A 23,944-nucleotide genomic window follows, 5' to 3' on the forward strand; every position below is an offset into this window, starting at 1 on the left:
TTTGTCTTCTTTTTCCCACTAACAACTTGCCCAAAGTTTTGTTGCTCTTTTCTTTTCTCTCTCCAGCTTCCATTCATCCCAACCGGTCAAGGCAGATGGCCGCCCAGTTTCTTCCTTTAAAGGGAGTTTTTCTTCTCCACTGTTACCTTGCTCAAGGTGAATTTGTTGGGTTTTCTCTATATATCTTTATAGTTTTGACTTTATTATGTGCCTTGACATGACTTGTAAATTGGGGCTATATGAATAAAGTTGAATTGAATTGAATTGAATTATTACACTCTAGTGTTCTTTAGCAGTTGTGAACCAAGTTGCATAGTGGTTGTTGTCACAGCAGGAAGGTAAAGCGGTCGTCCGCCAATCCCGCAGTTGTTGATAGATCGGGCTCCCGGCCTCCTTCGGTCACATGTTGGAGTGTCCTTGAGCAAAACACTGAACCCCAACTTAGTTGCTCCCAATGAGTGTTGACCAGCTCCACCATCGGTGCGTGAGTGTGTGTGATTGTGAGTGCAAATAGGTGAACAAGAAGCAGTGTAATGTGCTTTGATTGCCAATATATAGAAAAGCGCTATATAAATGTAGACCATTTACCATTTAAAAATATGCTGTAGCATTTTGACATGGGAATTATTGGGTCTTGGTTACTCAATTTATCAGCAACACAAATAGTAACATATAAAAAATGTCATACTATCAGATTAAAACTTAACATCCCAACCATGTAATTAATTTTCCATGTGTGGTCTAGGTTTAGCACCACTAATGTATATCAGTTGTATTGCTAAAGCAAAATTGAGTGATCTGCATTATTAATAATGCAGATCACTCAATTATATGGAGGAAATTTCAGGTGGGTGTCTGACTGTGGACTACACACTAACATGCATATAAACAAACTCCTTTCCACAGACTTGTGCAAAGGTGTGGGTATTTTTATTTGTTCTTTAGAATGTAACAGCTGTAAAAAAAATCAATCAAAAATCAATTGATTTTTTTACAGCTTTTTTTACAGCTGTTACATTCTAAAGAACAAATAAAAATACCCACACCTTTGCACAAGTTGTATTAAAAAACTTTCCTTAAGTAAAAGTACAAATGCACAAACAAAATATAATAGAAGTAGAAGTCTCACACTGCGTGGCTTCCAATTTGAACATCATAAAAACATTGCAGCAGCCTGCATCACAATTTCCTAACATTCACAAAAAGGTCTGCTAGATCCTGGTGGACAGATATATACTATCCCTGTGGACTGTGAGGCATAGTGCCATACAGTAAGCGAGTGCCACATTCAGGGTTCTCAAGTAACAGTTGTCTTAGTAGTATCACTGCGCATCAGGTCAATACAATGGCTAATCTTCTAAGACAAAAATCTTTCATGAACGACCAGTACACCACAGGTAGGGCTAAAGCTTGTATGTGTTTTCGGTTAGATTCTAATTCAATATGTGTAGCATATAGGTCTATCTTCAACTATAACATCTTTTGTCATAATTATTCTTATTCACTGTGGAGTCACCTACTGAAATAGACCGAATTAGACACATGATCTCAGAAAGATCGGAATTTAATTAATTTGTGCATTTTTCTAATTAAATTTATCGAGTGCTTGTCACATTATCTGTATATTCTTTAGGATTAGGTAACACTACTGACCTAAAATCACAGTGAAAAATTTGATCAAAAAAATAAAAATACAGAATGGGCATAAGTTATATCCATTTCATATCCAGTTTACAACATTAGTGCAAAAACCTCCAGTAGTTCAGTTATAGTTGTTACAGTTATATGTTATTAAGAGGGAACAGTGGTGAATAACTTAAAGCTTCATGGTAAATTGTATAGTGACATGGAAAAGTCATTGCCAATGAAGGTGCACAGCTGAAAGGTTTATGTTAAAACGTGTATTCTGTATTAAGTATTAATCTCATAGAAAAGTAATTCTTAGTGCAAGCTTGAGGGGCTGTACGGGAAATATAGACATCTTGTTGGACACCCTATATTTCTCCACTTTAACTGTTGATATAGTATTGCAAAGTAATTTAATGCCATTGCATTAAATTATACTAATAATTATAAGTGTGTAAACAGAGTTCATTTTATATGTAATTATATGTAATTTTTATTTGTGAAATAGATGGTTGTTTTGGCTTTGAATGTTTGGCATGGTATTATTGCTTAAAAGCTCCTTGATGAGTCATCTACATATGCACCTGCTCACTGACACCATAAATTATTCACCTCCTCTGGAGCTATCTGTTTCCATACTACTCGTATCTCTGTTTTGTGTGCTCTCTGATTTCAGTCTCCTCATGATGCCTGCTCTGTCATCACCCTCTTCTGCTTTTCTACCCAGCATCTAAACAACATGCAGAAGGCATGATGATAAACAACACTAACCCACACAGAAATGATCACAAGAGAGCTCAGTTCAGCTTGTTTGTGGTGTAATAACAAAACAGACCAGTGTCGACATCACTTATAAGATCCTGTCTCAAAGTGATGCCGAAAAACTGGTCCATGCATTTGTTACCTCTAGGTTGGACTACTGTAATTCCCTACTTTCAGGATGCCCCAGTAACTCCCTAAAGAGCCTGCAATTAATCCAAAATGCTGCAGCAAGAGTACTGACTGGAACTAGCAAGAGAGATCATCTTTCACCTTCACTAGCTTCTCTCCATTGGCTTCCCATTAAATCTAGAATAGAATTTAAAACCCTGCTTCTTACATATAAAGCTCTGAATGGTCAGGCTCCATCATATTTAGAAGACCTCATAGCACCATATCATCCCAGTAGACCACTTCGCTCTCAGAATGCAGGCCTACTTGTGGTTCCCAGAATTTCCAAAAGTAGAATGGGAGGTAGAGCCTTTAGCTATCAAGCTCCTCTCTTGTGGAACCAGCTCCCAGTTGAGATTCGGGAAGCAGACACCCTCTCTACTTTTAAGTCTAAGCTTAAAACCTTCCTCTTTAATAAAGCATATAGTTAGTTATAGTTATGCTGCCATAGGCTTAGACTGCCGGGGGACCCACCCCCCAATGCACTGAGCTCCTTTCCTCCACTTGACCATCTCTCCTCTCCTCTCATCCCACAATTGTCACCACTGTATGTCATTAACTCTGTGTGTTCTCTCCCGTAGTTGTCTTTGTCCTCCTCTGTCCCCTTCTCTCTGTCCCTTTCTGCAGGTGTCCCCCGGCTTTGAAGCTGTGTGTCTTCCAGCGTGAAGCTACTGGTCCTACCAATCTGCCCGATGTTCTGTTGTTGCTTTTTGTTGCTCTGTTCTTTTCTCTCTCCACTTTTCACACACCCCAACCGGTCGAGGCAGATGGCCGTCCACCCTGAGCCTGGTTCTGCTGGAGGTTTCTTCCGTTAAAGGGAGTTTTTCCTCTCCACTGTTGCCTATGGCTTGCTCCAGGGGGAATTGTTGGGTTCTCTTTATATATCTTATAATCTTGACTTTATTCTGTAAAGTGCCCTGAGATGACTTTGTTGTGAATTGGCGCTATATAAATAAAGTTGAATTGAAAATTTAACTTTGAGACAGGATGCTCCTAATTTTGGCAATGAAGAAGGCTGTTCTAGAGATTTGTTTTATATGTGAGTTAAAGTACAAATCCTGAAATCCTGAAAAATAACTCCAAGGTTCCTTGCAGTAGTACTGGAGGCCAGACTTATGCCATTTAGTGTAACAATATGGTTGGACATCATATTTCTGAGATTTTTGGGCCCAAATACTATGACTTCAGTTTTGTCTGAGTTTAAAAGTAAAAAATTGTGGGACATCCAGGCCTTTATGTCTTGTAGGCTTGAAGCTTTATCAACTGATTATTTTCATCTGGTTCCATAGATAAATATAGCTGGGTATCATCAGCATAATAGTGGAAATTTATGGAGTGTTTCCTAATTATGTTGCCTAAAGGAGACATATATAGGTATTGGTCCTAACACAGAGCCTTGTGGAACTCCATAGCTAACCTTTGTGTGCATGGAGGATTCATCAATAACATGAACAAATTGAAATCTATCAGACAGATAAGATTTAAACCAACCTAGTCCAGTTCCTTTAATCCCAATTTCATGTTCCAGTCTCTGTAATAAAATGTTATGATCAATGGTATCAAATGCAGCACTAAGATCTAACAGAACAAGTATAGAGATGAGTCCATTATCTGAGGCCATGAGAAGATCGTTGGTGACTTTTACCAGTGCTGTTTCTGTACTATGATGAACTCTAAATCCTGACTGAAAGTCTTCATACAAATTATTCCTATGAAGGTGATCACATAATTGTTTTGCGACTACTTTTTCAATGATTTTAGAAATAAAGGGGAGATTAGATATTGGTCTGTAATTGGCTAAAACACCTGGGTCAAGACAGGGTTTTTAGTAGTGGTTTAATTACAGCTACCTTATAGGCCTGTGGTACATAGCCTGTTTCTAAAGATAGATTGATGATATCTAATATGAACGTATCTATTAAGGGTAAAGCTTCCCTGAGCAGCTTAGTTGGAATAGGGTCTAGCAGACAGGTTGTTGGTTTAGATGAGGTAATAATTGAAGTTAGCTCAGAGAGATCTATGGGTAAAAAGCAGTCTAACAGGGAGTGGGGCCTTATCGATGACTCTAGCACTGTTGAACATGAAGATATATCTGTAATTTTTGGGGGGAGGATCTGGTGAATTCTTTTTCTAATAGCTACAATTTTATTTCTGGAACACCACTTCCTTTCTAACTTAAAGTTGCGTGTTTGTGAACTATACCATGGAGATCGCCTCTTCTCATTTACTGCCTTCTTTTTCAGAGGGGCAACACTATCGAGTATTGTATGTAATGAGGCTGCAGAATTGTCAACAAGATAATCTACTTGTGCAGGAGTAACATTAAGGAAACTACTTTCCATTGTATTAACATATGGTGAAGCAAATGATGAAGAAATAATTTCTTTAAATTTGTTGACAGCTTTTTCACTTAAGCATCTGCTATAGTGGAATTTTTCCCTAACTGCTATATAGTCCGTTATTGTTAATTCAAATGTTTTTAAAAAATGCTGCCAAGGTACTGGGCAGAGCAGTGGACGGTGGCTCCCTACGCCCTCATCACAATGGTGGTATTCTGAGCTAATGGCCCAGCCATCGTAGCAACTCCTGAATGCTGTCGTTTTCCCACTCTTTTCATGCAGGAACAAACAAGAAGCCTTTCCACACCACAACCAAAACACTTTATATTTTCTGTGGGTACATGCATATTTTAGTTAAAGTCAACCACTTTAAATTTAGAGATGAGATTTAAATACTTATTTCGTTTAGGTTCAAAATCATGAGCACATTAGGTTCTAAGCTCGGGGGTACAGAAGTCTCACAACATCATGTCATATGACCAATCAGCTAGTACTCCTTGCCGAGCATCCAGCTCACAGTGGATGGTTAGCTAAAATGTTAAAATTTTTGGTAAAGACCATATCAGACTCAAATGATTGCAGATCATTGAGTGATCAGCATTCAGAATAATCAGCTGAAGTCCGATCTTTGTTTGATAATGAATTAATGGAATATTTCCCAACAAAGTGAGGAGTAAAAATATATATAAAAGCACAATGTGGAAGTACCTAATACACAAACCTAAATAACCATCAATGGCGACACATGGCACAATAGTTAGCACTCTGGGACCTGGTTTCAATCCCCAGTCTGGACAGGGCTTTCTGTGTGGAGTATGTTTTCCCTGTGTTTGCAAAGGTTGCCTCTGGGTTGTCCTTACCGCTACAAACGTGTGTTACGGACTAGGTCAGGTTGGCCCATAGTGGTGGTGTGCTCATTAGCAGCGGCTCAGGACTAACCCTCTATCTGACTATTTGAAGCAATTTAGTTGTACACCCTGTATGTATAATGACAAATAAACCACCTTTACTTAATAATAATTTTACAACATTTTAAACTAACCACCAGCTTAATGAGAATCTACATAAATCTTGACATTGCACTGTAGGAACATGTCACTGTGAACACTCACATTTATAAAGTGAGTAATTTTTTATTCTATTGATCAGTTTGTGGAACATTGTGTATTTAGTATTACATTTGAATCTGAGGCAGCAACTTGCTGCTGCTATCCTTCTTTCAGAGCCTTGAAGGTTTAATTGTTGTTCCAACACACAAAATATTATAAAATATAACATTTATTTAAAATATAATTTCCTTATGCCAGATTCCAACAGTGTAAAATATAGAAATGAAATAACATAAATAAAAGTTCAAAATTCCTGTTCAGGTTTTGTGCAAATATTTAAAAGGTCTTGACAGCTCCCACATTATGAATATTATTATTGGTACTATGTTCAGAAAATACAAAACATTTCAATATGATATGAAAACATAATACAAAAGTTGCAGTACTTAAGTCAGTGCCAGTGAGACAAATATTTTTTTTCAACAACATACAACCCCAATTTTAAAGAAGTTGCAACGATGTGTAAAATGTAAAAAAAAAAAAAAAAAAAAAACAGAATTATTTGCAAATCTCATATTTTATTCACAATGTCAAATAAACTGAATAATTTGATGGAAGCAACACAAAGTAACAACAAAGTAATTGCCACAAATAAAAAACAAAAGAAGGACCAATCATTGCATTCTGTTTTATTTATGTTTTACACATCACCGCAACTTCTTTGGAATTGGGGTTGTAAATAGAAACAGTGCTATGGAATAGAATAGAATACAATAGAACTTTATTAAGCCATTAGGCAAATGTCTTCCAGGAAATTAAACTTCAAGAGGCAGTGGAGCACCATTTATACAACCCCAATTTCAATAAAGTTTGGACAAAGTTTGTGTAAAACCTAAATAAAAACAGAATACAGTGATTTGCAAATCTCATCAACCCATATTTTATTCACAATGGAACATAGTATAGTAGTATAGTATAATAGTATAAGCGGTCGTAAGGAGTTCTCTGCAAAGGGTGGCTGGGCTGCAGTGATTGTGAGGGGGTTAATGCAGTTGAATGATTCATTCAATAAGTTCTCCACTGTCCTCTCTACTTTTTTTCATGATATTGTGGCCTGTGATAGTTTAACACCATCCCAGACCTCGCTCATGCTGTCCTCGTTCAGTTTCCGTTCCACCTTCTTCCTGTATTTATCCTAAGACATCGTTTCAGCTCCTCCTGTGCTGACTTTATTGGCTACCTATCTTTATCATTATCTTTATTGGCCATCTTCTTCCTTTTGAGAACAACTTTGACTTTTTCTGTTACAACTGGTTTATTATTAAAGTAGCAATGCACAGTCTTAACAGAGGTGGTCACATCAACATATGAATTTGAGTAATCAGTCAGGCAATGTGACAGTCTGTCTGTGAATTCAGCAGCACATCCAGATACATGACATCAAAACAGTCTCTCAACAGTCTTTCAGGGCAGATTTCCCAAAAGGGGTTACTCTGTATGCATCCTTTACATTAACATGCAGTAGGTCAATTTTCTTTCTTGTGTGCCAATCCACAAACTGGTAGAATGAAGCCAGAGCACATGCAGGTGCTGCATCTGCAGCCTCGCCTTGACAGTGTGAGTTTTCTTGCAGGCAATGGCTGAATTGGCATTTGGAGGAATGTACACACAGATGGCGATCACATGACTGAACCCTTTAGGCAGATAGTATGACTTTAGGCCAACAGCTAGCAGCTCTAAGTCCCAACTGCACAAAGCCTCTTTCAGAGATACATGTCCTTGGTTACACCAGCGGTTATTAATGTGCATGATGATCCCCCCACCTTGGATTTTTCCACAGGCCTTCGCATCTCTGTCGGCTCTCACTACAGTGAAACCCAGCAGGTCCACCTTAGCATCCAGTATATGATGGGACAGCCACATCTCCGTGAAGATAAGCAAGCTGCACTCCCAGTAGATCCTCTTATTGTTCAGTATGGACAGTTTATCGATTTTATTCAGCAATTTGATTAATTTGATGCCAGCCTTGCAGCCCCGGTATCTCCTCCTCAGGTCTACCGATATGTTGTATCGTGTTACGTGCTTCTGTCTCAAGAGCCCACAGCTCTTTGTTTGAATAAGCAAGACGACTGTTCCCTTGCAGTGTGTTAAAGTAAAAATAGTAGACATATCAATTATATTAAAAAAGAGAAACGATAGAAAACAAATGAACAAATAAAAGAAAAACAAATAAAAAGGTTAAAAAAATGTTGAGGCAGCCATCTCTTACAGCGCCAAAGGAGAAATTCCTCTGTAAATACTTCGTACTTGTATTTGGTAACAATGGAGTGTGTGCATATTTACGCTCCTCAGTTATTCATTACACATTATCAATAACATGAAACATCATTGTTTTTATGTTGTTCCAGCCATCAAACACATCCTTTGCAATTCTGAAATGAACTAGGTGTTAGATTGGGTGAGAGCCTAACATTTCCCATCGTGTTTTGGCAATTGGTGGAGAGCAACGGTACATTCTATTTATTTTGAAATTGGAAGCTGGTACTGATGTCACATCTAAGTGGGCCAGGTTTCACTTGCCTGACCAGGTTACCATTTGTAGCCAAGTTAGACATGGTTAGCAATAGCAGTTTATAGCAACACATTATGTTGTATTTTACATAAATGTCTATAACTTTTTATGTGACAAGAATAAAAGAGAAATGCTATAAACAGTAGGTACTAAAGCTCTCTGTTGATGATGGAAGCAGCCATGTTGGATTTTGGGTTTAGGATTGCTTGGGTTTGTCCAACTTTTGAGGTTGAAAATATTAGGGGCAGTCCAGATTAAATTTCCAAATGGCAACTTTTGGAGAAGAGAATGGATGAATGGATAGATTCACAATGCACAACAACAGCATGGCCTAGCTCCAACACTGCTGTTTATCACCACAACAAATATCCCATCCAGTAAAGGGCCTCAGTGCAATTGATTTGTTCAGATCCACATAGGAGCCTTATTAACGGGAAAATAAACCAGTTAATTTCAGCCAGATTAAATGATGTAGTAAGTAAGTAAAGTAGGTTTGAAAATGCCCTAAATTCCTCCCTGTTATAACTTTGTAAACCTGATAAATCTGTCGAGAGATTCAGTTCTATTTTGATGTGGTTGACATGTTTTTTTATATAATTTCTTTGTCAGATATCGGGGTCAATGCTGAAACCTGTTCAAATGAGTCAAATCCTGTCATGAAATTCACGAGTCATAACAAGCTTCACAAGGAACTCCTACTGGCCCACAAGAGGTAAGTACCATACAGGGCCAACAACATGGTAAAATCCTTTTCGAAAGTATAAATAGTTGAACTTTGATAGTATTTAATTTTAAATAGCCTTACCTGTTTGTAAAATTACAGAGTGATCAAGAATGAATAAAATACATTCTTTTTGATTTAGTAGCAGTTGTTTCTATCATCAAAATGTCAATAAAAAAGATAGCCAGTTTAAATTTGAGATAAGAGAGTAAATGCTCAGCTGCACATACATACTCAAAACGTGAAGCATTGTTAGTTAAAAGAAAACAAAATTAAAGTGATTCTGATCAACAGAAGGTTTTAAGGTAAACCACCTGAAATGAATTATGTTATGTTTTAACAGCCCAGCACTCATTCAGTTAGAATTTAATGTCACTTGGTCCAAAATTCCAAAATACACTTTTGTGGCATCACATAAGAAAACAAACACACAATAACCTATGCCAAAATGACAAAAAAGTGGTCAGGTGTAGTTGGAGTATGATGCAAGTTTAGGTTAGTCATGCATACTCACTTTTTACAATAAATTTTTACATTTAGTCATTTAGCAGATGCTTTAATCCAAAGCGACTTACAAGTGAAGTACAAGGCAAGCAAAAATCTAAGTCAAGGAGAAAACTTCAAAGCAAAGTCCTATCAGAAAACAGTTTACATTCCCTGAGATACATGTGCAAGAAAGAGCAGAAAGAAAGTTTTTTTGTTTGTTTTGTTTAGATTTTTTTAGATAGAATCGATATAAGTGCATAGGAAAGTGCGGAAGAGTTCTGTTTTCAGCAGAATTTGGAATATTGGGAGTGAGTTTGCTAAGCGTGCAGAGTTTGATAGCTCGTTCCACCATTGTTGGATCATTGTGCTGAAGAGTTTTGCTTGGTGTATTCTGTGCGGCGCTGGGACCACCAGACTTCGTTGGTTTGGCAGACCACAGCAGACAGGAAGGACTGTAGACCTGAATGAGGGAGTTGAGGTATGCTGGAGATGCTGAGGTGATCACCCTGTAGGCAAGAGACAGAGATTTGAAAGTGATGCCAGCTACAGGAAACCAGTGTAGAGATCTAAAGAGTGGTGTTAGATGAGTTCTTTTTGGCTGGTAAAAAACGCGGTGTTCTGCAGTCACTACCTTTCACATCTTTGCAGGCTTTAATTGAAAATGTGAAGTAAATAGACCTGGAGAAGAGAGTCTTGTAATCACTGTTTAGGATGAAAATAGGCTGGCAGGTATCTAGGTAAATAATTTGTTTTATCAAAAGCCAAAAAAGATCTAGCAGACAGGCAAGAGAACTGCTAGAAAGCTATAGCACTAAGGTCATTAGGGAAGTAATTGTCGTGGCTAAACTCAGACCCCAACAAGTCTATATATTAACAAAATACATTTATTGTACAATGGTACAGAGATGTTTCAATTTGTATCGGACAGGATGAAAAACTCACTCATTTAAAAGAAGCATAAGTCAGACACGCAAAAAGCAAAAGAGCAAAAGAGCAAAAGGACCATCTGTTGTTACTGACACACACACACACACACACACACACACACACACACACACATCTCCCCTGCACTGAAAAAACACCATATTTAGTAATACAATATAGTAGCAATGTGCAAAACATCATACTTCAATAATATTGTGCAATAATATGTAATACTGGAATAATACTGGAATCTATAACTAACCACTACAGTCCCTCCTCCCGTAGTTGATAAGACTACAGAACACTTCAAACAAAGCAAGCCAACACAACAGAAAAAGAAACAAGTACAGACTATAAACCTATGCCTCATATTAGAAACTCCCAATCAGACAATCATCATATCACATTAATAACATTCTGGAACTTGTAAGCCAAAGGTACTAGTAGTTAAAGTAAACAAGTGTCATGTTCATTGATAACAGACTGATAAGCAAATGACAGAAAACAGAAAACAAATCACCTTAAATTCTCAAAAGGCAACTCTCTCGCCATATAAAATCTCCTCAATTTTAATTATTCACAATTGTCAAAAAGCTTCAATGCGAATGTTTCATTTCTTTACATTACAGTTCAATCGTTTTATTTTATTCACTTTATTTCATTTGAGGTTTGACCTCACTTCACTGCAAGTTTAGTCGAAAAACAGTTTCAGGGGAAATTCCTGAACGATCCACACCCAGACAACACAGACACGATAAAAATAAAACCCAATAGCGTCAATTGTGGGGAAAACATCTTCATGCACGATCACCACTCATGGCTTGCAGTGAACGTGATTTCAAAAAAATACAGACATAAAAATCATAAAAACTACTGCACTGGTCTGTATTCACTTTTCTGTTTTCTCTAAGGGCAAGACTGGCATATTACTACATGGGAACAGTTTAACTACAGGGCATATTCTGACCTTACCTGGCTGTTTCTAGCTGTGCTTTAGACTCAGTCTTAAAATGTTAGAGATAAACACACGGGAATTGATGCATCTGGCGCATAAAAGTCCACATCTCAGTGGAGTTCAAAAAGATGTCATCCTAGTCCTCAGCCACAGTCACAGGCAGGGTGCAGTTTAACATTCCCTTTAACCCACAGCGTCTTCCCCAAGCAAATTCACAGGTGCTTAATCTAACTCCAGCAGTATGCATCCAAAATTGCAGGTGAATGGGTTTTGTGAAGTTGAAGCTGACCCACATAGTTTGTCCCAATCATGGGAGGCGATCAGTCTCAGTATGTCTTACTCAGACAGCTTCATTTGAAAATAGTGTTTCTGTTGTTCACTCTCGATATCAAACACAGTACGATCTAGGAGTTTGGCTCTACCTTCATCCTCCTGCTTGTCCCTCTTACTGCACTCTTTTTCATATTCATATGTCTCAGTATTTTGTGAAAGTTTCACAATCTGATTGTGTATGTCACTGATTTGTTTGGGATTTCTACCTGAAAGCTTCAGTGTCTTCCTCTCACCGTGGCAGGTCGGACACTAGATAAACTCTCTCTCCAGCCTATGAACTTTTACTTCAATTTTGTTGAAGAAGAATTCCGATTAAACTAAAATTTAAAAGCATATCAAAATGTTCTTGTAAGTATAAATGTAGAAAAATAAGTTTCTGCTATAAAGTTTCTTAACTCAGCATCGCTCATGGGAGGCGAGTAGGTGGAGCTCACATCCCTGAACTCACAAATTCACTTCCAGTATGGCTCTGACCAGTGCAAGTGCAACTTCTCCTCAGCTGTCACATCCTATATTTAGTCTGAACTACTTTATCTCAATTTCTTTTTCCTTTTTAAACAAAGGGTTTAGAAAAATACGCAAATTAAGCCACAGTAAATGAAAAACCACCACTTCCTGTCAATGTGTTGTAACCCCAATTTCAATAGCCACTATTCAATATAACACAGTTTCTTCTCCACCAGAATATGACAATCACAAAAACACAGCATTATGCTGATACACACTTTTCATTTTCACATACACATACCCATCTTAAACTCACAGAGAGAAAAGAAAAAACATTTGGACTAGTCCACACTAAAGACTCAGAAAGATCAGCACAGAGTACATTTAACCCGCATACGCTTAAACATTTCATAAACACACGAACCCTCAAAAATGTAACAGAAACAAACAAAGATTTTCCTCTCACACACATATAAGCACTCTTCAAACACACAATTACGTCCAGACCTTTCACACACACGTAGTCACATAGTCAGAATAGTCTGTAGTCAATATATTTTAGTCTTTGAGTCTTTGAACATCACGCAAACATCTTTGACTTAAACACACCACTCAAACACACAATTCAATAGTTCAGCACATGTGTACACATCTCTCTCTTCTGTCAACACCAAAACACTAACTTATCATAACACACACACACAGAAGAAACATCTACACACCACTCTGGACCACAGACACACACCCGAGGGAGAAAAGAAAAAGCTAGACAGAACCTCACAGTGTATTTTTCACATACTGAACATGAGAACATCAAGAATATTAGCCTATTAGAGAGATTATTAGCTCTAGTATGTAGTCACATGCCTCTATATTATTTACGCATATACAAAGCGCTTTTAGTGGGATTTTTCTATTTCTCTTTTCCTGGCCAGAATCTGTGTAAAGTCCGTAGCTTTTGGCCACAAATTGATCAGACCTGGGCACAAACGCTTTCACACCTTTAACATGCAGCTGTACAAGTATTCTAACCTCTACAGGTTTGTTTGACTCAAATTATATGAGCACTATCACTTTCGGAGCCTAACTCAACTGCAGTCTTACAAGCTGGCTGCCTACAGAAACAAATGTGGTTTAGTCAGACCGAAACACACTCTAGGACCCACACCAGCCAAGGCATTTGTGCTTACAGCCTTAATATAATTTTTTTTTTTTTGCGTAAAAATTAGCTGTGTTTGGTTGGTTCTACCCCATAATAAGTTTAGAATCCAATAGGCTGCATCAATATTACACAGTTTTATAAACACAAGACAGTCACATGCAGTTAGTAAATTTACAACCATATTAACATTAGTATTAGTATAGTAGTGGGCGACTGGCGATTGGTTGTCCACCAATCTCACAATTGTTGGTTCAATCCCCGGCTCCTCCGGTCACATGTCGAAGTGTCCTTGAGCAAGTCATTGAACCCCAACTTAGTTGCTCCTGGTGAGTGTTGGCCAGCTGCATAGCAGCTCCCCCATTGGTGTCTGAGTGTGTGTGATTGCGAGTGTGAATGAGTGAATAAGAAGCAGTGTAAAGTGCTTTGAGTGCGAATAGGTAGAAAAGCACTATATAAGTGCAGACCATTTACCATATATTAACAGCAATTGGCCTAAGTAATCTCACATCCTCATGTCTTGATAAAAACTTAAAACATTGGTAGGCTGGTAAAATAGACAAATAGGTTCTTGAATGACAGCTAATCAGGTTTTGATGGTATTAACTCTGTTCCCCTCCCAGCCCAGAGTGCATCCCAACTTTTGCAGAAGCCAAACTTTCACCTTGGGCCATCCATTGAAACCCATCTGAAGCAGGGAGGTGGCTGCAAGAATCCTCTAATTCTTCGTTTTGTCTAGTTCCCCCTTCCAATAATACAATGTACCCAACATTTACCATGACCTTACACAAGTCATCTGCAAAGATCACCTGATCGCCCTATGACTGTGCCATTGAGTCTTTACCTGGTACCATGCTTTATTTGCTCTCTGGTCCAGAGTGAGATGCCATGGAGAAATAAATGAGTCTCTGGCGGTCAGCCTATTTCACCACTCATCATTTCCCTGGGGCTCAGGTTTCTTTTCGTAGCTAAAAAAGGACAGGGGTTCTGACCGTGCATGACTACCGTAGGCTAAATCAGATCACTGTTCAAAGCTATCCTCTTCCACTCATCTCTTTCATATTTGAAATTCTGCAGGGTGCCATGATGTTTTCTAAGCTAAATCTGTCTTAGAAATGCCATCACCTTGTCCATATTTGGAAAACAGCATTTAACACATGCCCTTTTGGCTTGACCACTGCTCCAGCGAGTTTCCAGAACTTGGTCAATGATTTTGGAGACATGTTGAACAAGTTTGTTTTCATCTGCCTACAAACACTATAAACTTCTCCACCTCTGAGACCGGACATGTCATGTACGTGAGTAAGATTTTGGTACAGGAAACTGTACCAAAACCAGAGTTGACCCCTGCCTAGTGTCCTTGATAACCCACTACCTCACAGACATACCACAGTATGTCAGGCTAACAGACATCCATCTGAAACTGTGGTCAGCATCACTGGTGTAACTCACGGGACATTGCTGGCCCCTATTCGGTTCACCCTTTACACCTCAGGCTTTTGCTACATCTGCAGGAAGAGTACAGGGATACGCACATACATTTGCCACCTTGGCTGCATTCAGACCAGAAGCAAATTGAGGTGAATTCTGACAATCTGTTTTAATAAGATTAATACAGCTTATTGTAACAACTAAGGCATCATACTGGAACTCAGGGTGCAGGCCATGACCCACTGTCAAACAACTTACAGACAATTTTACACTCAAAGTTCAATTTTTATAGAACAGGTCATCATGTGGTTTCAGTCTGTTAATGTTTTGGAGAATGGGCCTGTGCCCCAGTTCTCTTTCCTCACATACACTTTGGTGTATAAACTCCAAATCATCATTTTCACTCATCACTGGGGGATTGCTCAAGCCCAGCACTTTCCCACACCATTTGCAGGCCCATTAGTTTCCCTGCTGCTGAGCTGCAGGGTTAAGGACCCACCCTCTCGTGGTCACAGTCCTAGGACAACTATTGTTTTGGCATGCCGAAGCCCGCAGGCTCAAATCACACCCCAACAGGTGTGGCCCCGCCCAACCACAAAGGGCCACCTTGGTTGCAGCAGGAAGGGCATACGGCATAAAATCTCATTTTTCCTATGCAAGAACACATCTGGCTTGGACAATCTTTAGGTAATATAAATGGACATATAGTGCTTTTGTACCTATTAGTAGCCAAAGCCCTTTACACTGCTTTTTATTCAATCAAGCTATGCAGCTGGCCAACACTTAACAGGAGCAAGTTGGGGTTCATTGTCTTGCTCAAGAACACTAGTTGTAGTGTTTACATGTTGATGTGAGAGAAAGAGTAGGGGACTGAACCAACAACCCTGGGATTGGCAAATGACTGTTTTACCGCCACACCACAGTCCGAACATGATTCATTGGACATAGTCCAGAGTTATGTTAAATGTTATATTTTAAAATGGCTTTACTTATAATTTATAATAGAAGGTTGAGGATGAGACCAGGGCAAAAATGAAAAGTACATCTATTTATCAATATGTCAGGTAAAGATTCATAGGAAAACGTGTATAATATTTTCTCTAATGTACTTGGTACTGCAACTAAATAACTGTGATAAAACTGGTGAATGTGGATAAAAAGAAAGCCCTTTTGTTCTTAATTTTATTCTTAAAATATATCTGACAGCTCTCTCTCTTCCTCAATGGGCTAAGGGGTCAGGCACTCAGCAGCAGATCGGAACTTCAAGAGGTGCTGGAAAGGAGGAAGAGGGTGCAGAGTGACCAGGAAGAGGAGGAACAGACAAGAACTCCACTGGAAGACGCGCTAGTTAGACATCAGCAGAAACAACTTGAGGTAATGGATCCCGTTTATATGTTTATGAGGAGTTCAGCAGTAGCAGAAGATGCTTCATTTAATCCAAGACCTGTAGATAAAATGATGTTACAGTTTGGCTCTCTACACAGCAGTATGAGCAGTGTTTAGAGAAAGGGTTTTTCAGAGGACAAAGACAAGGCAAAGTTTACAATTCTAGTATTAGTACTTTACTATTATCAGGATGCAGGTTGTTTACTGCATAGTAGCTCTCTAGCAGTTGGGCAAACCAGGTAGCCCTGCTGGACTGCCTCATCAGCATCATCACTACCCACCCACTACTAAAGTCTTGTTCATAAGGTTCAGTGGTGAAGTCCCAAATAAAGAAACAAAAAGCTGAAGCACACCTTGTGGTCAAATTGTCTGCATCTATGTCCTCTGGCCAGGGGGGCCACAACATCTGCCTCTTCCACCTCTGACTGCAGCATACAGTATATGGTTAGTTGGGGTGCATAGGTTCTTTCGCCATTGCTGCTTTTTCTTATCTTCATGGCTTTTCAAACTATCCTTTGCATGCTCTGCATGTTGGAGGATGGTCTACAGCCAAGCCATTCTCCAGTCAATACAGCTGTGATTGACTGCATCTGCAATTTCCTATTTCATTTTGGTTACAAAGGCGTCCTACTGTAAGGAGGATCTATTCAATCCAACTTCATTTATATAGCGCCAATTTACAACAAAATAATCTTAAGGCACTTGACATAATAAAGACTACAAAGATGTATAGAGAAAACCCATCATATCATCCTTTGCAACGGTGGAGAGGAAAAACACCCTTTGACAGAAGAAACCTTCACCAGAACCAGGCTCAGGGTGGGCGGCTATCTGCCTTGAGTGGCTGCGGTGAGTGGAAAGTGAAAGAGAGAAAAGAAAAAGAGCAACAAAAGTAATGAAGCAAAGTAACAAAACATCGGAAAACACACAGCTTCAAAGCCTGGGGACACCTAGAGAAAGGGACAGAGAGAGGGAGACCGAGCAGGAGAAAGACAGCTACGGGAGAAAACACACAGAGTTAATGCCATATAGTGGTGAAAATTGTGGGGTGAGAGGAAAGGAGAGAGGGACTAGAGATCTAAGTGGTCTACTGGGATGATATGGTGCTATGAGGTCTTCTGTATATGATGGAGCCTGACTCTTCAGAGCTTTATATGTAAGAAGCAGGGTTTTAAATTCTATTCTACATTTAATGGGAAGCCAATGGAGAGAAGCTAGTGAAGGTGAAATATGATCTCTCTTGCTAGTTCCAGTCAGCACTCTTGCTGGATGCTCCTAATTTTGGCAATGTTCCGTAGGTGGAAGAAGGCTGTTCTAGAGATTTGTTTTATATGTGAGGTAAAGGACAAATCCTGATCAAAAATAACTCCAAGGTTCCTTGCAGTACTACTGGAGGCCAGATTTATGCCATCTAGAGTAACAATATGGTTGGACATCATATTTCTGAAATTGTTTGGCCCAAATACTATGATTTCAGTTTTGTCTGAGTTTAGAAGTAAAAAATTGTGGGACATCCAGGCCTTTATGTTTTTTAGGCATACTTGAGACTTGGTTAACGTTTTTTTTTTTAATAGATCCATAAGGCTCTCAAATGAGTTATAACTATGTTTAGGTCTAGGGTTCATTGATAAGCTAGAATGGAAGATTGCTGCAACTCCTCCACCTCGGCCTGTGCTTCTAGGAACATGATTAACTTGGGGGGTTGACTCTTTTAGACTGACATTTTCTTCCTGCTGCAACCAAGTTTCAGTGAGACAATATAAGTCGAATGGATGATCAGTTATTAAGTCATTTACTAACAGAGATTTAGAAGAGAGAGATCTGATATTTAATAATCCACATTTAATAGTTTTGGGGTTTTGCTCTGTAAGAGGATCAGTCTTAACTTTTATTAAGTTATCATGATCAATTCCTCTTATGGTCGTTTTTGGTTTATGTAATTTAGTTGGTCGGGGAACAGACACAGTCTCTATAGGTATGTGGGAGTTGTGGGGGGGTGACGGTTGTAAGGACACTGCAGAAAGGCGTGTAGGTCTGGATCTCTGCATCCTAGGCTCAGCTCTGGATTGTCATACTTTTGGTTGTCTAATAAAACCAGCCATATTTCTGGATAAGAAAGCTGCACCATCTACAGGGGCGACTATGGCGCAGGAAGGTAGAGCGGTTGTCCACCAATCTCACAGTTGTTGGTTCAATCCCCAGCTCCTCCAGTCACATGTCCTTGAGCAAGACACTGAACCCCAACTTAGTTGCTCCCGGTGAGTGTTGGCCAGCTGCATAGCAGCTTCCCCATCGGTGTATGAATATGTGTGTGAATGTGAGTGTGAATGGGTAAATAAGAAGCAGTGTAAAGCGCTTTGAGTGCCAATAGGTAGAAAAGCGCTATATAAGTGCAGAACATTTACCATTTACCATTAAAGTAGGATGGAAGCCATCTAAACTGTCACCCAGCCAGCCTGGCTTCCCGGCTGCTCGGAAACTACCGGGGGCCAGCTAGCAAGGGCTACTCTAGGTTGGCCTGCACCAGCAACCAGAGCCTGACTACCTGGATTATTTTCCATGGTGCGAAGCCGCTCTTGCAATTTCGTGAGCCTCGGCTCCAAAGCTGCAAAAACCTTGCACTTGCTACATATACTATTATCACTAAAGGTGGCAGAGGAAAAACTGAACATGAGACACACCGAGCAAGTGAAGGAAGGAGAGACAGAGGGAGACAGAGAAGCCATTGGATATTGAGGAGGGTTGCATCAGGAAGGGCATCCCGCGTAAAAACTGTGCCAAATCAACATGTGGACAATGATCCGCAGTGGCGACCCTGAACTCACAGGATAAGCCAAAAGGACAAAAAAAAAAACAAAAAACAATAAGACTAAGATGACTAAAAATGTATGTAAAAATTATGTATTAAATTTGCAAGATTAGAAAGATCAACATTAGTGATAATAAAGTGGCCTTCTGGAACCCCGGTTCTCTCACTTAGTCCATCTTTCACCTGAACAGAGAAACAAGTAATTGACAGCATATGACAAACGAATACAGAAAATTAGAAAGATTCGGATCATGACTGTTCAAAAACACTAAAAGAAAAAAAAAAACACAGCACCTCTGGGTGTAATTGGAAACCTGTTCAGGGACTTGTACAAAGCTAATATTGTGTTATGTGGGTTGTCAATTCGAACATCAACAACTAGTGATTTTTGTAAAACTGACAGCCCTACTAAGAGTCTGAGGAAAAACCTGGTGATTCCTTACATGGCTGTAGTCACAAAGAAGCTAAAAAGAGTTTTTGGAAAAGAACACATACCTTTTAACTTTAAACCCACTAACACACTGAGATAGAGACTCATCCACCTGAAAAACCAAACACCTAAACACAAGATGAGGAACATAGTGTATGCTGTCCAAGAGTTGAAGAGTTGCTCCTCTTGTGCCGGGACTAAAGTGGTTAAAAAAACGCTTACAGAAAAAAAAAAATAGTACAATACACAAAATAGCAAACCATCTTTATGGCGTGTCCATAAACTACTGGGCTCAGACTCTTAAATATTGAGAATGTAACTTCTTTTACTTTCTGCAGGTAACTCACCATTTACTCAACATTGGACAAGCGCCCTTAGAATTATTGTAAAATAGGTAGGGGTTTTTTTCATGTTCTTTCATGTTTGTTCGGTTGTGTATGCATTTCCATTAATGTTTAACTCACAATGCACAGCAACACAACCAGCATGTTTTTATTTCACTTGTGATTATAGCTTTGAATGGTCATTAAAACAAAATAAGATCATTGTGCCACTTTGTGATGTTTTTGATTGTCTTCTGGATCTAGCACTAATTATAATTCATGGAGCAGTGAAAAAGGTAGAGTTAAAGGAACAGATGCTTGCGAACACTGAGTTGAAACAAAGTGTTCAAAGATAATCGGACAAAAACATGCCTTTATTCCTCTTACAACAAAAAGGAAGGACAGTAATGTGGTCTGATGTGGTTTAGTTGATAAAAACTCTGTACCTGAATGTGCTATAGGTGCATCAAAAAAAATCAATACAAACATGAAAGACTACTATCTGTTTAAAAATAAGATGTTAAATAGCTGGTGATAAGGGATTGCTTTAGTAGAATGAGCCAAGACATTTTGTTGGGGAACTTAAGACTTTTAAGGTAGGTTAAAAAAACTCTCTTCAGCACACTTTACAGCTTGTAAGTGTTCTCAGTTGCATGGGTGCACAATTAAGTGCAAGGTAGGTCCGTACATGAGCAGCAATTCTTTATTCAAATGTCTTTTCATGCTGTGTTAGTTGCACTAAGTCAGTCCTGGTGTGACCTGACGCTTTCTTCATTCTGCAGCTCTTCACTCAGACAATGAAATAAAAAAAAGGAAACCAGGAGGCATGACCAGTCAGCACCCTTTCACATTAAAATACCTGAAAGTATTTGAAGTACAGCATCAAATAACTGTGGTGTCTCCTGAGGTCTGATGGTGTGCTCTTACAGATACTGGCTGATCCCTAAGGATAACTTTAATAAATATCAAATTCAAAATGAGCCAATGTTTTCAAGTTTCAACATCTAATATATTGTTTATGTTCTATTGTGAATAAAATATGGTTTGATGAGATTTGCAAATCATTGCATTCTGTTTTTATTTACGTTTTACTCATCATCCCAACTTTTTTTGAATCAGGTTTGTAATTAAATAATGAGAAATAACAGCACTACTATACAATGACCTTATGAAAACTGAAGATAATTCTCACAAATCCACAATAACTGCAGAGATAAATACATAGATTATAAAGCTAATATATTTATATAAGTGAAACACACTGTAAAATAAACTAAATTCATCATTCATGCTCCCAGTTTATCACTCATGCATGTGCCTTCTCAACTCAGAGAATGAATGTGGAAAACACTTAAGGCAATAGATCATGCCTTTACTAAATGCAGTTGTATGCTTTATATGTAGAGGGTCATTAGGCTGGTCAAGCGTGACAGTAGCCATACTGAAGAAAACTTGCCTACTCTGAGAATAACAGCATTTAGCACTCTCTTTTCCATACATTAATAAACTTCAGAGGTGCTAAGATCCCAGAGGTCATCTAATAAGTCACTGCAGGGCTTTGGCTGGCATGCAGAAATGCAGCTCAGTTTGTTCAAGACCAAATGCCAGCCATTGGCCCCGCTATTGCTTCTCTGATAGTATCTCCTTCTGATACCCTTAGATCTGACCACACAGTCTACGTTTTCAGTGCAGAATAATTGGCAGCCTTCTTATTCAAGCTTATGTGGTACACCCTTTCCTCCAACGTGTTAGCCTTATATTGTTCAGGAACCAGCCCCAAAGTTCAGCAGGGTCAGTGACTGTCAAGGAATTTCTGAGGTTCTTCACTCTCAGACAAGAAATTCACACACACTATCAAGTCTCTAGAAAGTTAAATGCAGTTTAGCAGATTGTACTTAGTTCCAGAAAAGGGTGGAGTAACTGTCTATATAGAGACTATTCTGTATACATTATCCATCTCACATAATCACACATTTTTGCCTTTGTCCTGAAGTAAAACCTTTTGCCATTTTTACAAAAATATGCAGTGTTGATGTTTCTTTTTCTCTTTTCAGAGGAGGAAGGAACATGAGGAGAAGATACAAAAGGAAGACCAGTTGATGGAGTTTGTCAGAGTCCGCCAGAACCTAAGAAAAATCCACTCAGTGGTCCACAACAAGGCTGCAAGTGCTAATTAAGAATGCCCACAAAACGTATAAAAAAAACTATGCTCTAATTTGACTTCATTAGGCCAGTGGTTCATATAATTATTTAAAGTGTCCGCACCACCTGTAAACGTAAGATCTTGGAGAGCTGTGTGTGTTATCCTGTTAATAAGATGCCAGCTTGTGGAGGTTGTTTGCATGTAAATGATTAATCAATTTACTAAAGGTTCATGATTTCACTCGTGTGCTGAAACTGAAACCCCACCCAAAATAATCGTTGGTTAAGCAGTTAGGTAAAGATGTCTGTGGTTTGGAGGTATTTTAAGATAAGTGACAGTTACAGAAAGTATAGCCGACTGCAAGCTCTGCTCTGCTTAAGTCTTAAGACCTACTAATAGTCATTCTCAAAAAGATAATTTTAAACATGTTAAATATTTACAACTCACACCGGCAACAACAAAGTAGTCACTAGTGCTTTATTATCTGAAGTTCACTTAGTTTTTATATTAACTACACAGTGAAATTGTATAAATGTATTGTCATTGTAGTTGTAGTTGAAGGATCCTGATATTTACAGATTTAACCATTGAAAGTATTCTGATTTTTCTGTGCAGTATGTCCGTGGTACCCTACTGGTGGCGTCCCGTCAGGAATGCAGTGTGTTTAATTCTGAAACAGGCTCTTAAAATTTAACCCGCAGTTCTTTGTCTTGTCATCCCCGCAGTCCACCGTAATGAATCCTACTCTCCATGGATAGATTAACAACTTCTTGGATAAATAGTTTAAAATGTTATGTATCACACAGCTGCTGTCATAACTCTGTTTCTAGTGACTTTGTAAGATGATGTGTTGAACATAAGATTATCTAGAGATTGTGTCTGTGTCTTACTAACGTCAGTCATGATGAGATTACATTACTTTTTTTATACATGTTCACTCACTCTGTCTTCTAAAAGGTTCCTCATCAACTAAACTTAAAAAGTAAAACAATTTTTGTAGGGTTTTTTGTCTTGTCTACATGTCTTTTACACCATACATCCAACATTGCATACAACACTGATTTGCTCACAAACATAACTCGAATCTTTATGCACTCTAAATTATCCATCACATTAACTAAAATATGTTGAGGTATTTAAGAACCTTGTGTGGCCTCCCTTCTTTGTCACATACTGTTGGGCCAGGGGGTGACAAAATGGGGACTCACCACTACTATACCACAATTTTTTGCTGGTAAGTCTCTTCATACTTGAATTTGAAACGACTTTTGCAATTGTTTGTGTTACTACTCCATTTGTGTTTCTATTTCATAATATATCTTTAGTGTTTGCTCCTTGAATATATAGTGATTTTGTTTTACTTACAAGTACATCTTGATTTGTTGTAATTTGGTTTGGGTAGTACTAGTTGTGGGAGGCTGCATGGATCATAGTTTTGTTTGTTGCTTGTAACAAGGATTGCTTGGATGCATGTAGATTTGCTTGTTTGGAGATTTTTTTGGGTTTGAGCTTTGATGCGATCTTAAATTTAGGGCAGTTTTAATGTAGAATTTGAGCCATGGGGACAGAGTTGCTTGCACATATGAGAGTTGGAGTTTTCGCTTGTAGGATGTAGCATAATTAGCATGTTATATTTTGTTAAATATAGTATCACTGACAAAACTGTAACACCGCTGTTCTCACGTAGCTCAGTGTCATCAAATTGAATGGTGAAAGATCAAGAATATTACTGCATTAATGATAACATATACATATTAAATGAGTAATATGTGCCTCACCAATAATGCAACCATGAGGGGGCACAAGCCAGTGTCTTTTGGTGCCAGTTGCAAGTCTTGATAAATGCAGACGGTTGTGTCAGGAAGGTATCCGATGTACAAC

At 38.7% G+C, this 23,944-nt stretch overlaps 1 protein-coding gene across 1 annotated transcript; it reads left to right on the forward strand.

Annotated features, from left to right (window-relative positions):
- Positions 1–1,962: 1,962 nt before the first annotated feature.
- si:ch211-218o21.4 (actin-associated protein FAM107A) lies at positions 1,963–22,999 on the forward strand. The gene is made up of 4 exons (XM_067528589.1): positions 1,963–2,431; positions 9,141–9,228; positions 16,205–16,346; positions 21,975–22,999. The coding sequence occupies exons 1-4, from the start codon at positions 2,377–2,379 to the stop codon at positions 22,095–22,097; spliced, it is 408 nt and encodes a 135-aa protein (XP_067384690.1). The 5' UTR covers positions 1,963–2,376; the 3' UTR covers positions 22,098–22,999.
- Positions 23,000–23,944: the final 945 nt, after the last annotated feature.

This window comes from Channa argus, chromosome 13 (genome assembly GCF_033026475.1).
Source record: "Channa argus isolate prfri chromosome 13, Channa argus male v1.0, whole genome shotgun sequence".
NCBI lineage: Eukaryota > Metazoa > Chordata > Actinopteri > Anabantiformes > Channidae > Channa > Channa argus.

Bases quoted from the DNA above. Each gene is read 5' to 3' on its own strand.
- si:ch211-218o21.4 (XM_067528589.1), top strand. From the start codon at position 2,377: ATGATGATAAACAACACTAACCCACACAGAAATGATCACAAGAGAGCT. The intron at 2,432-9,140 runs GCTTGTTTGTGG...TCGGGGTCAATG, and splicing joins TCACAAGAGAGCTCAGTTCA to CTGAAACCTGTTCAAATGAG. The intron at 9,229-16,204 runs GTAAGTACCATA...CAATGGGCTAAG, and splicing joins CTCCTACTGGCCCACAAGAG to GGGTCAGGCACTCAGCAGCA.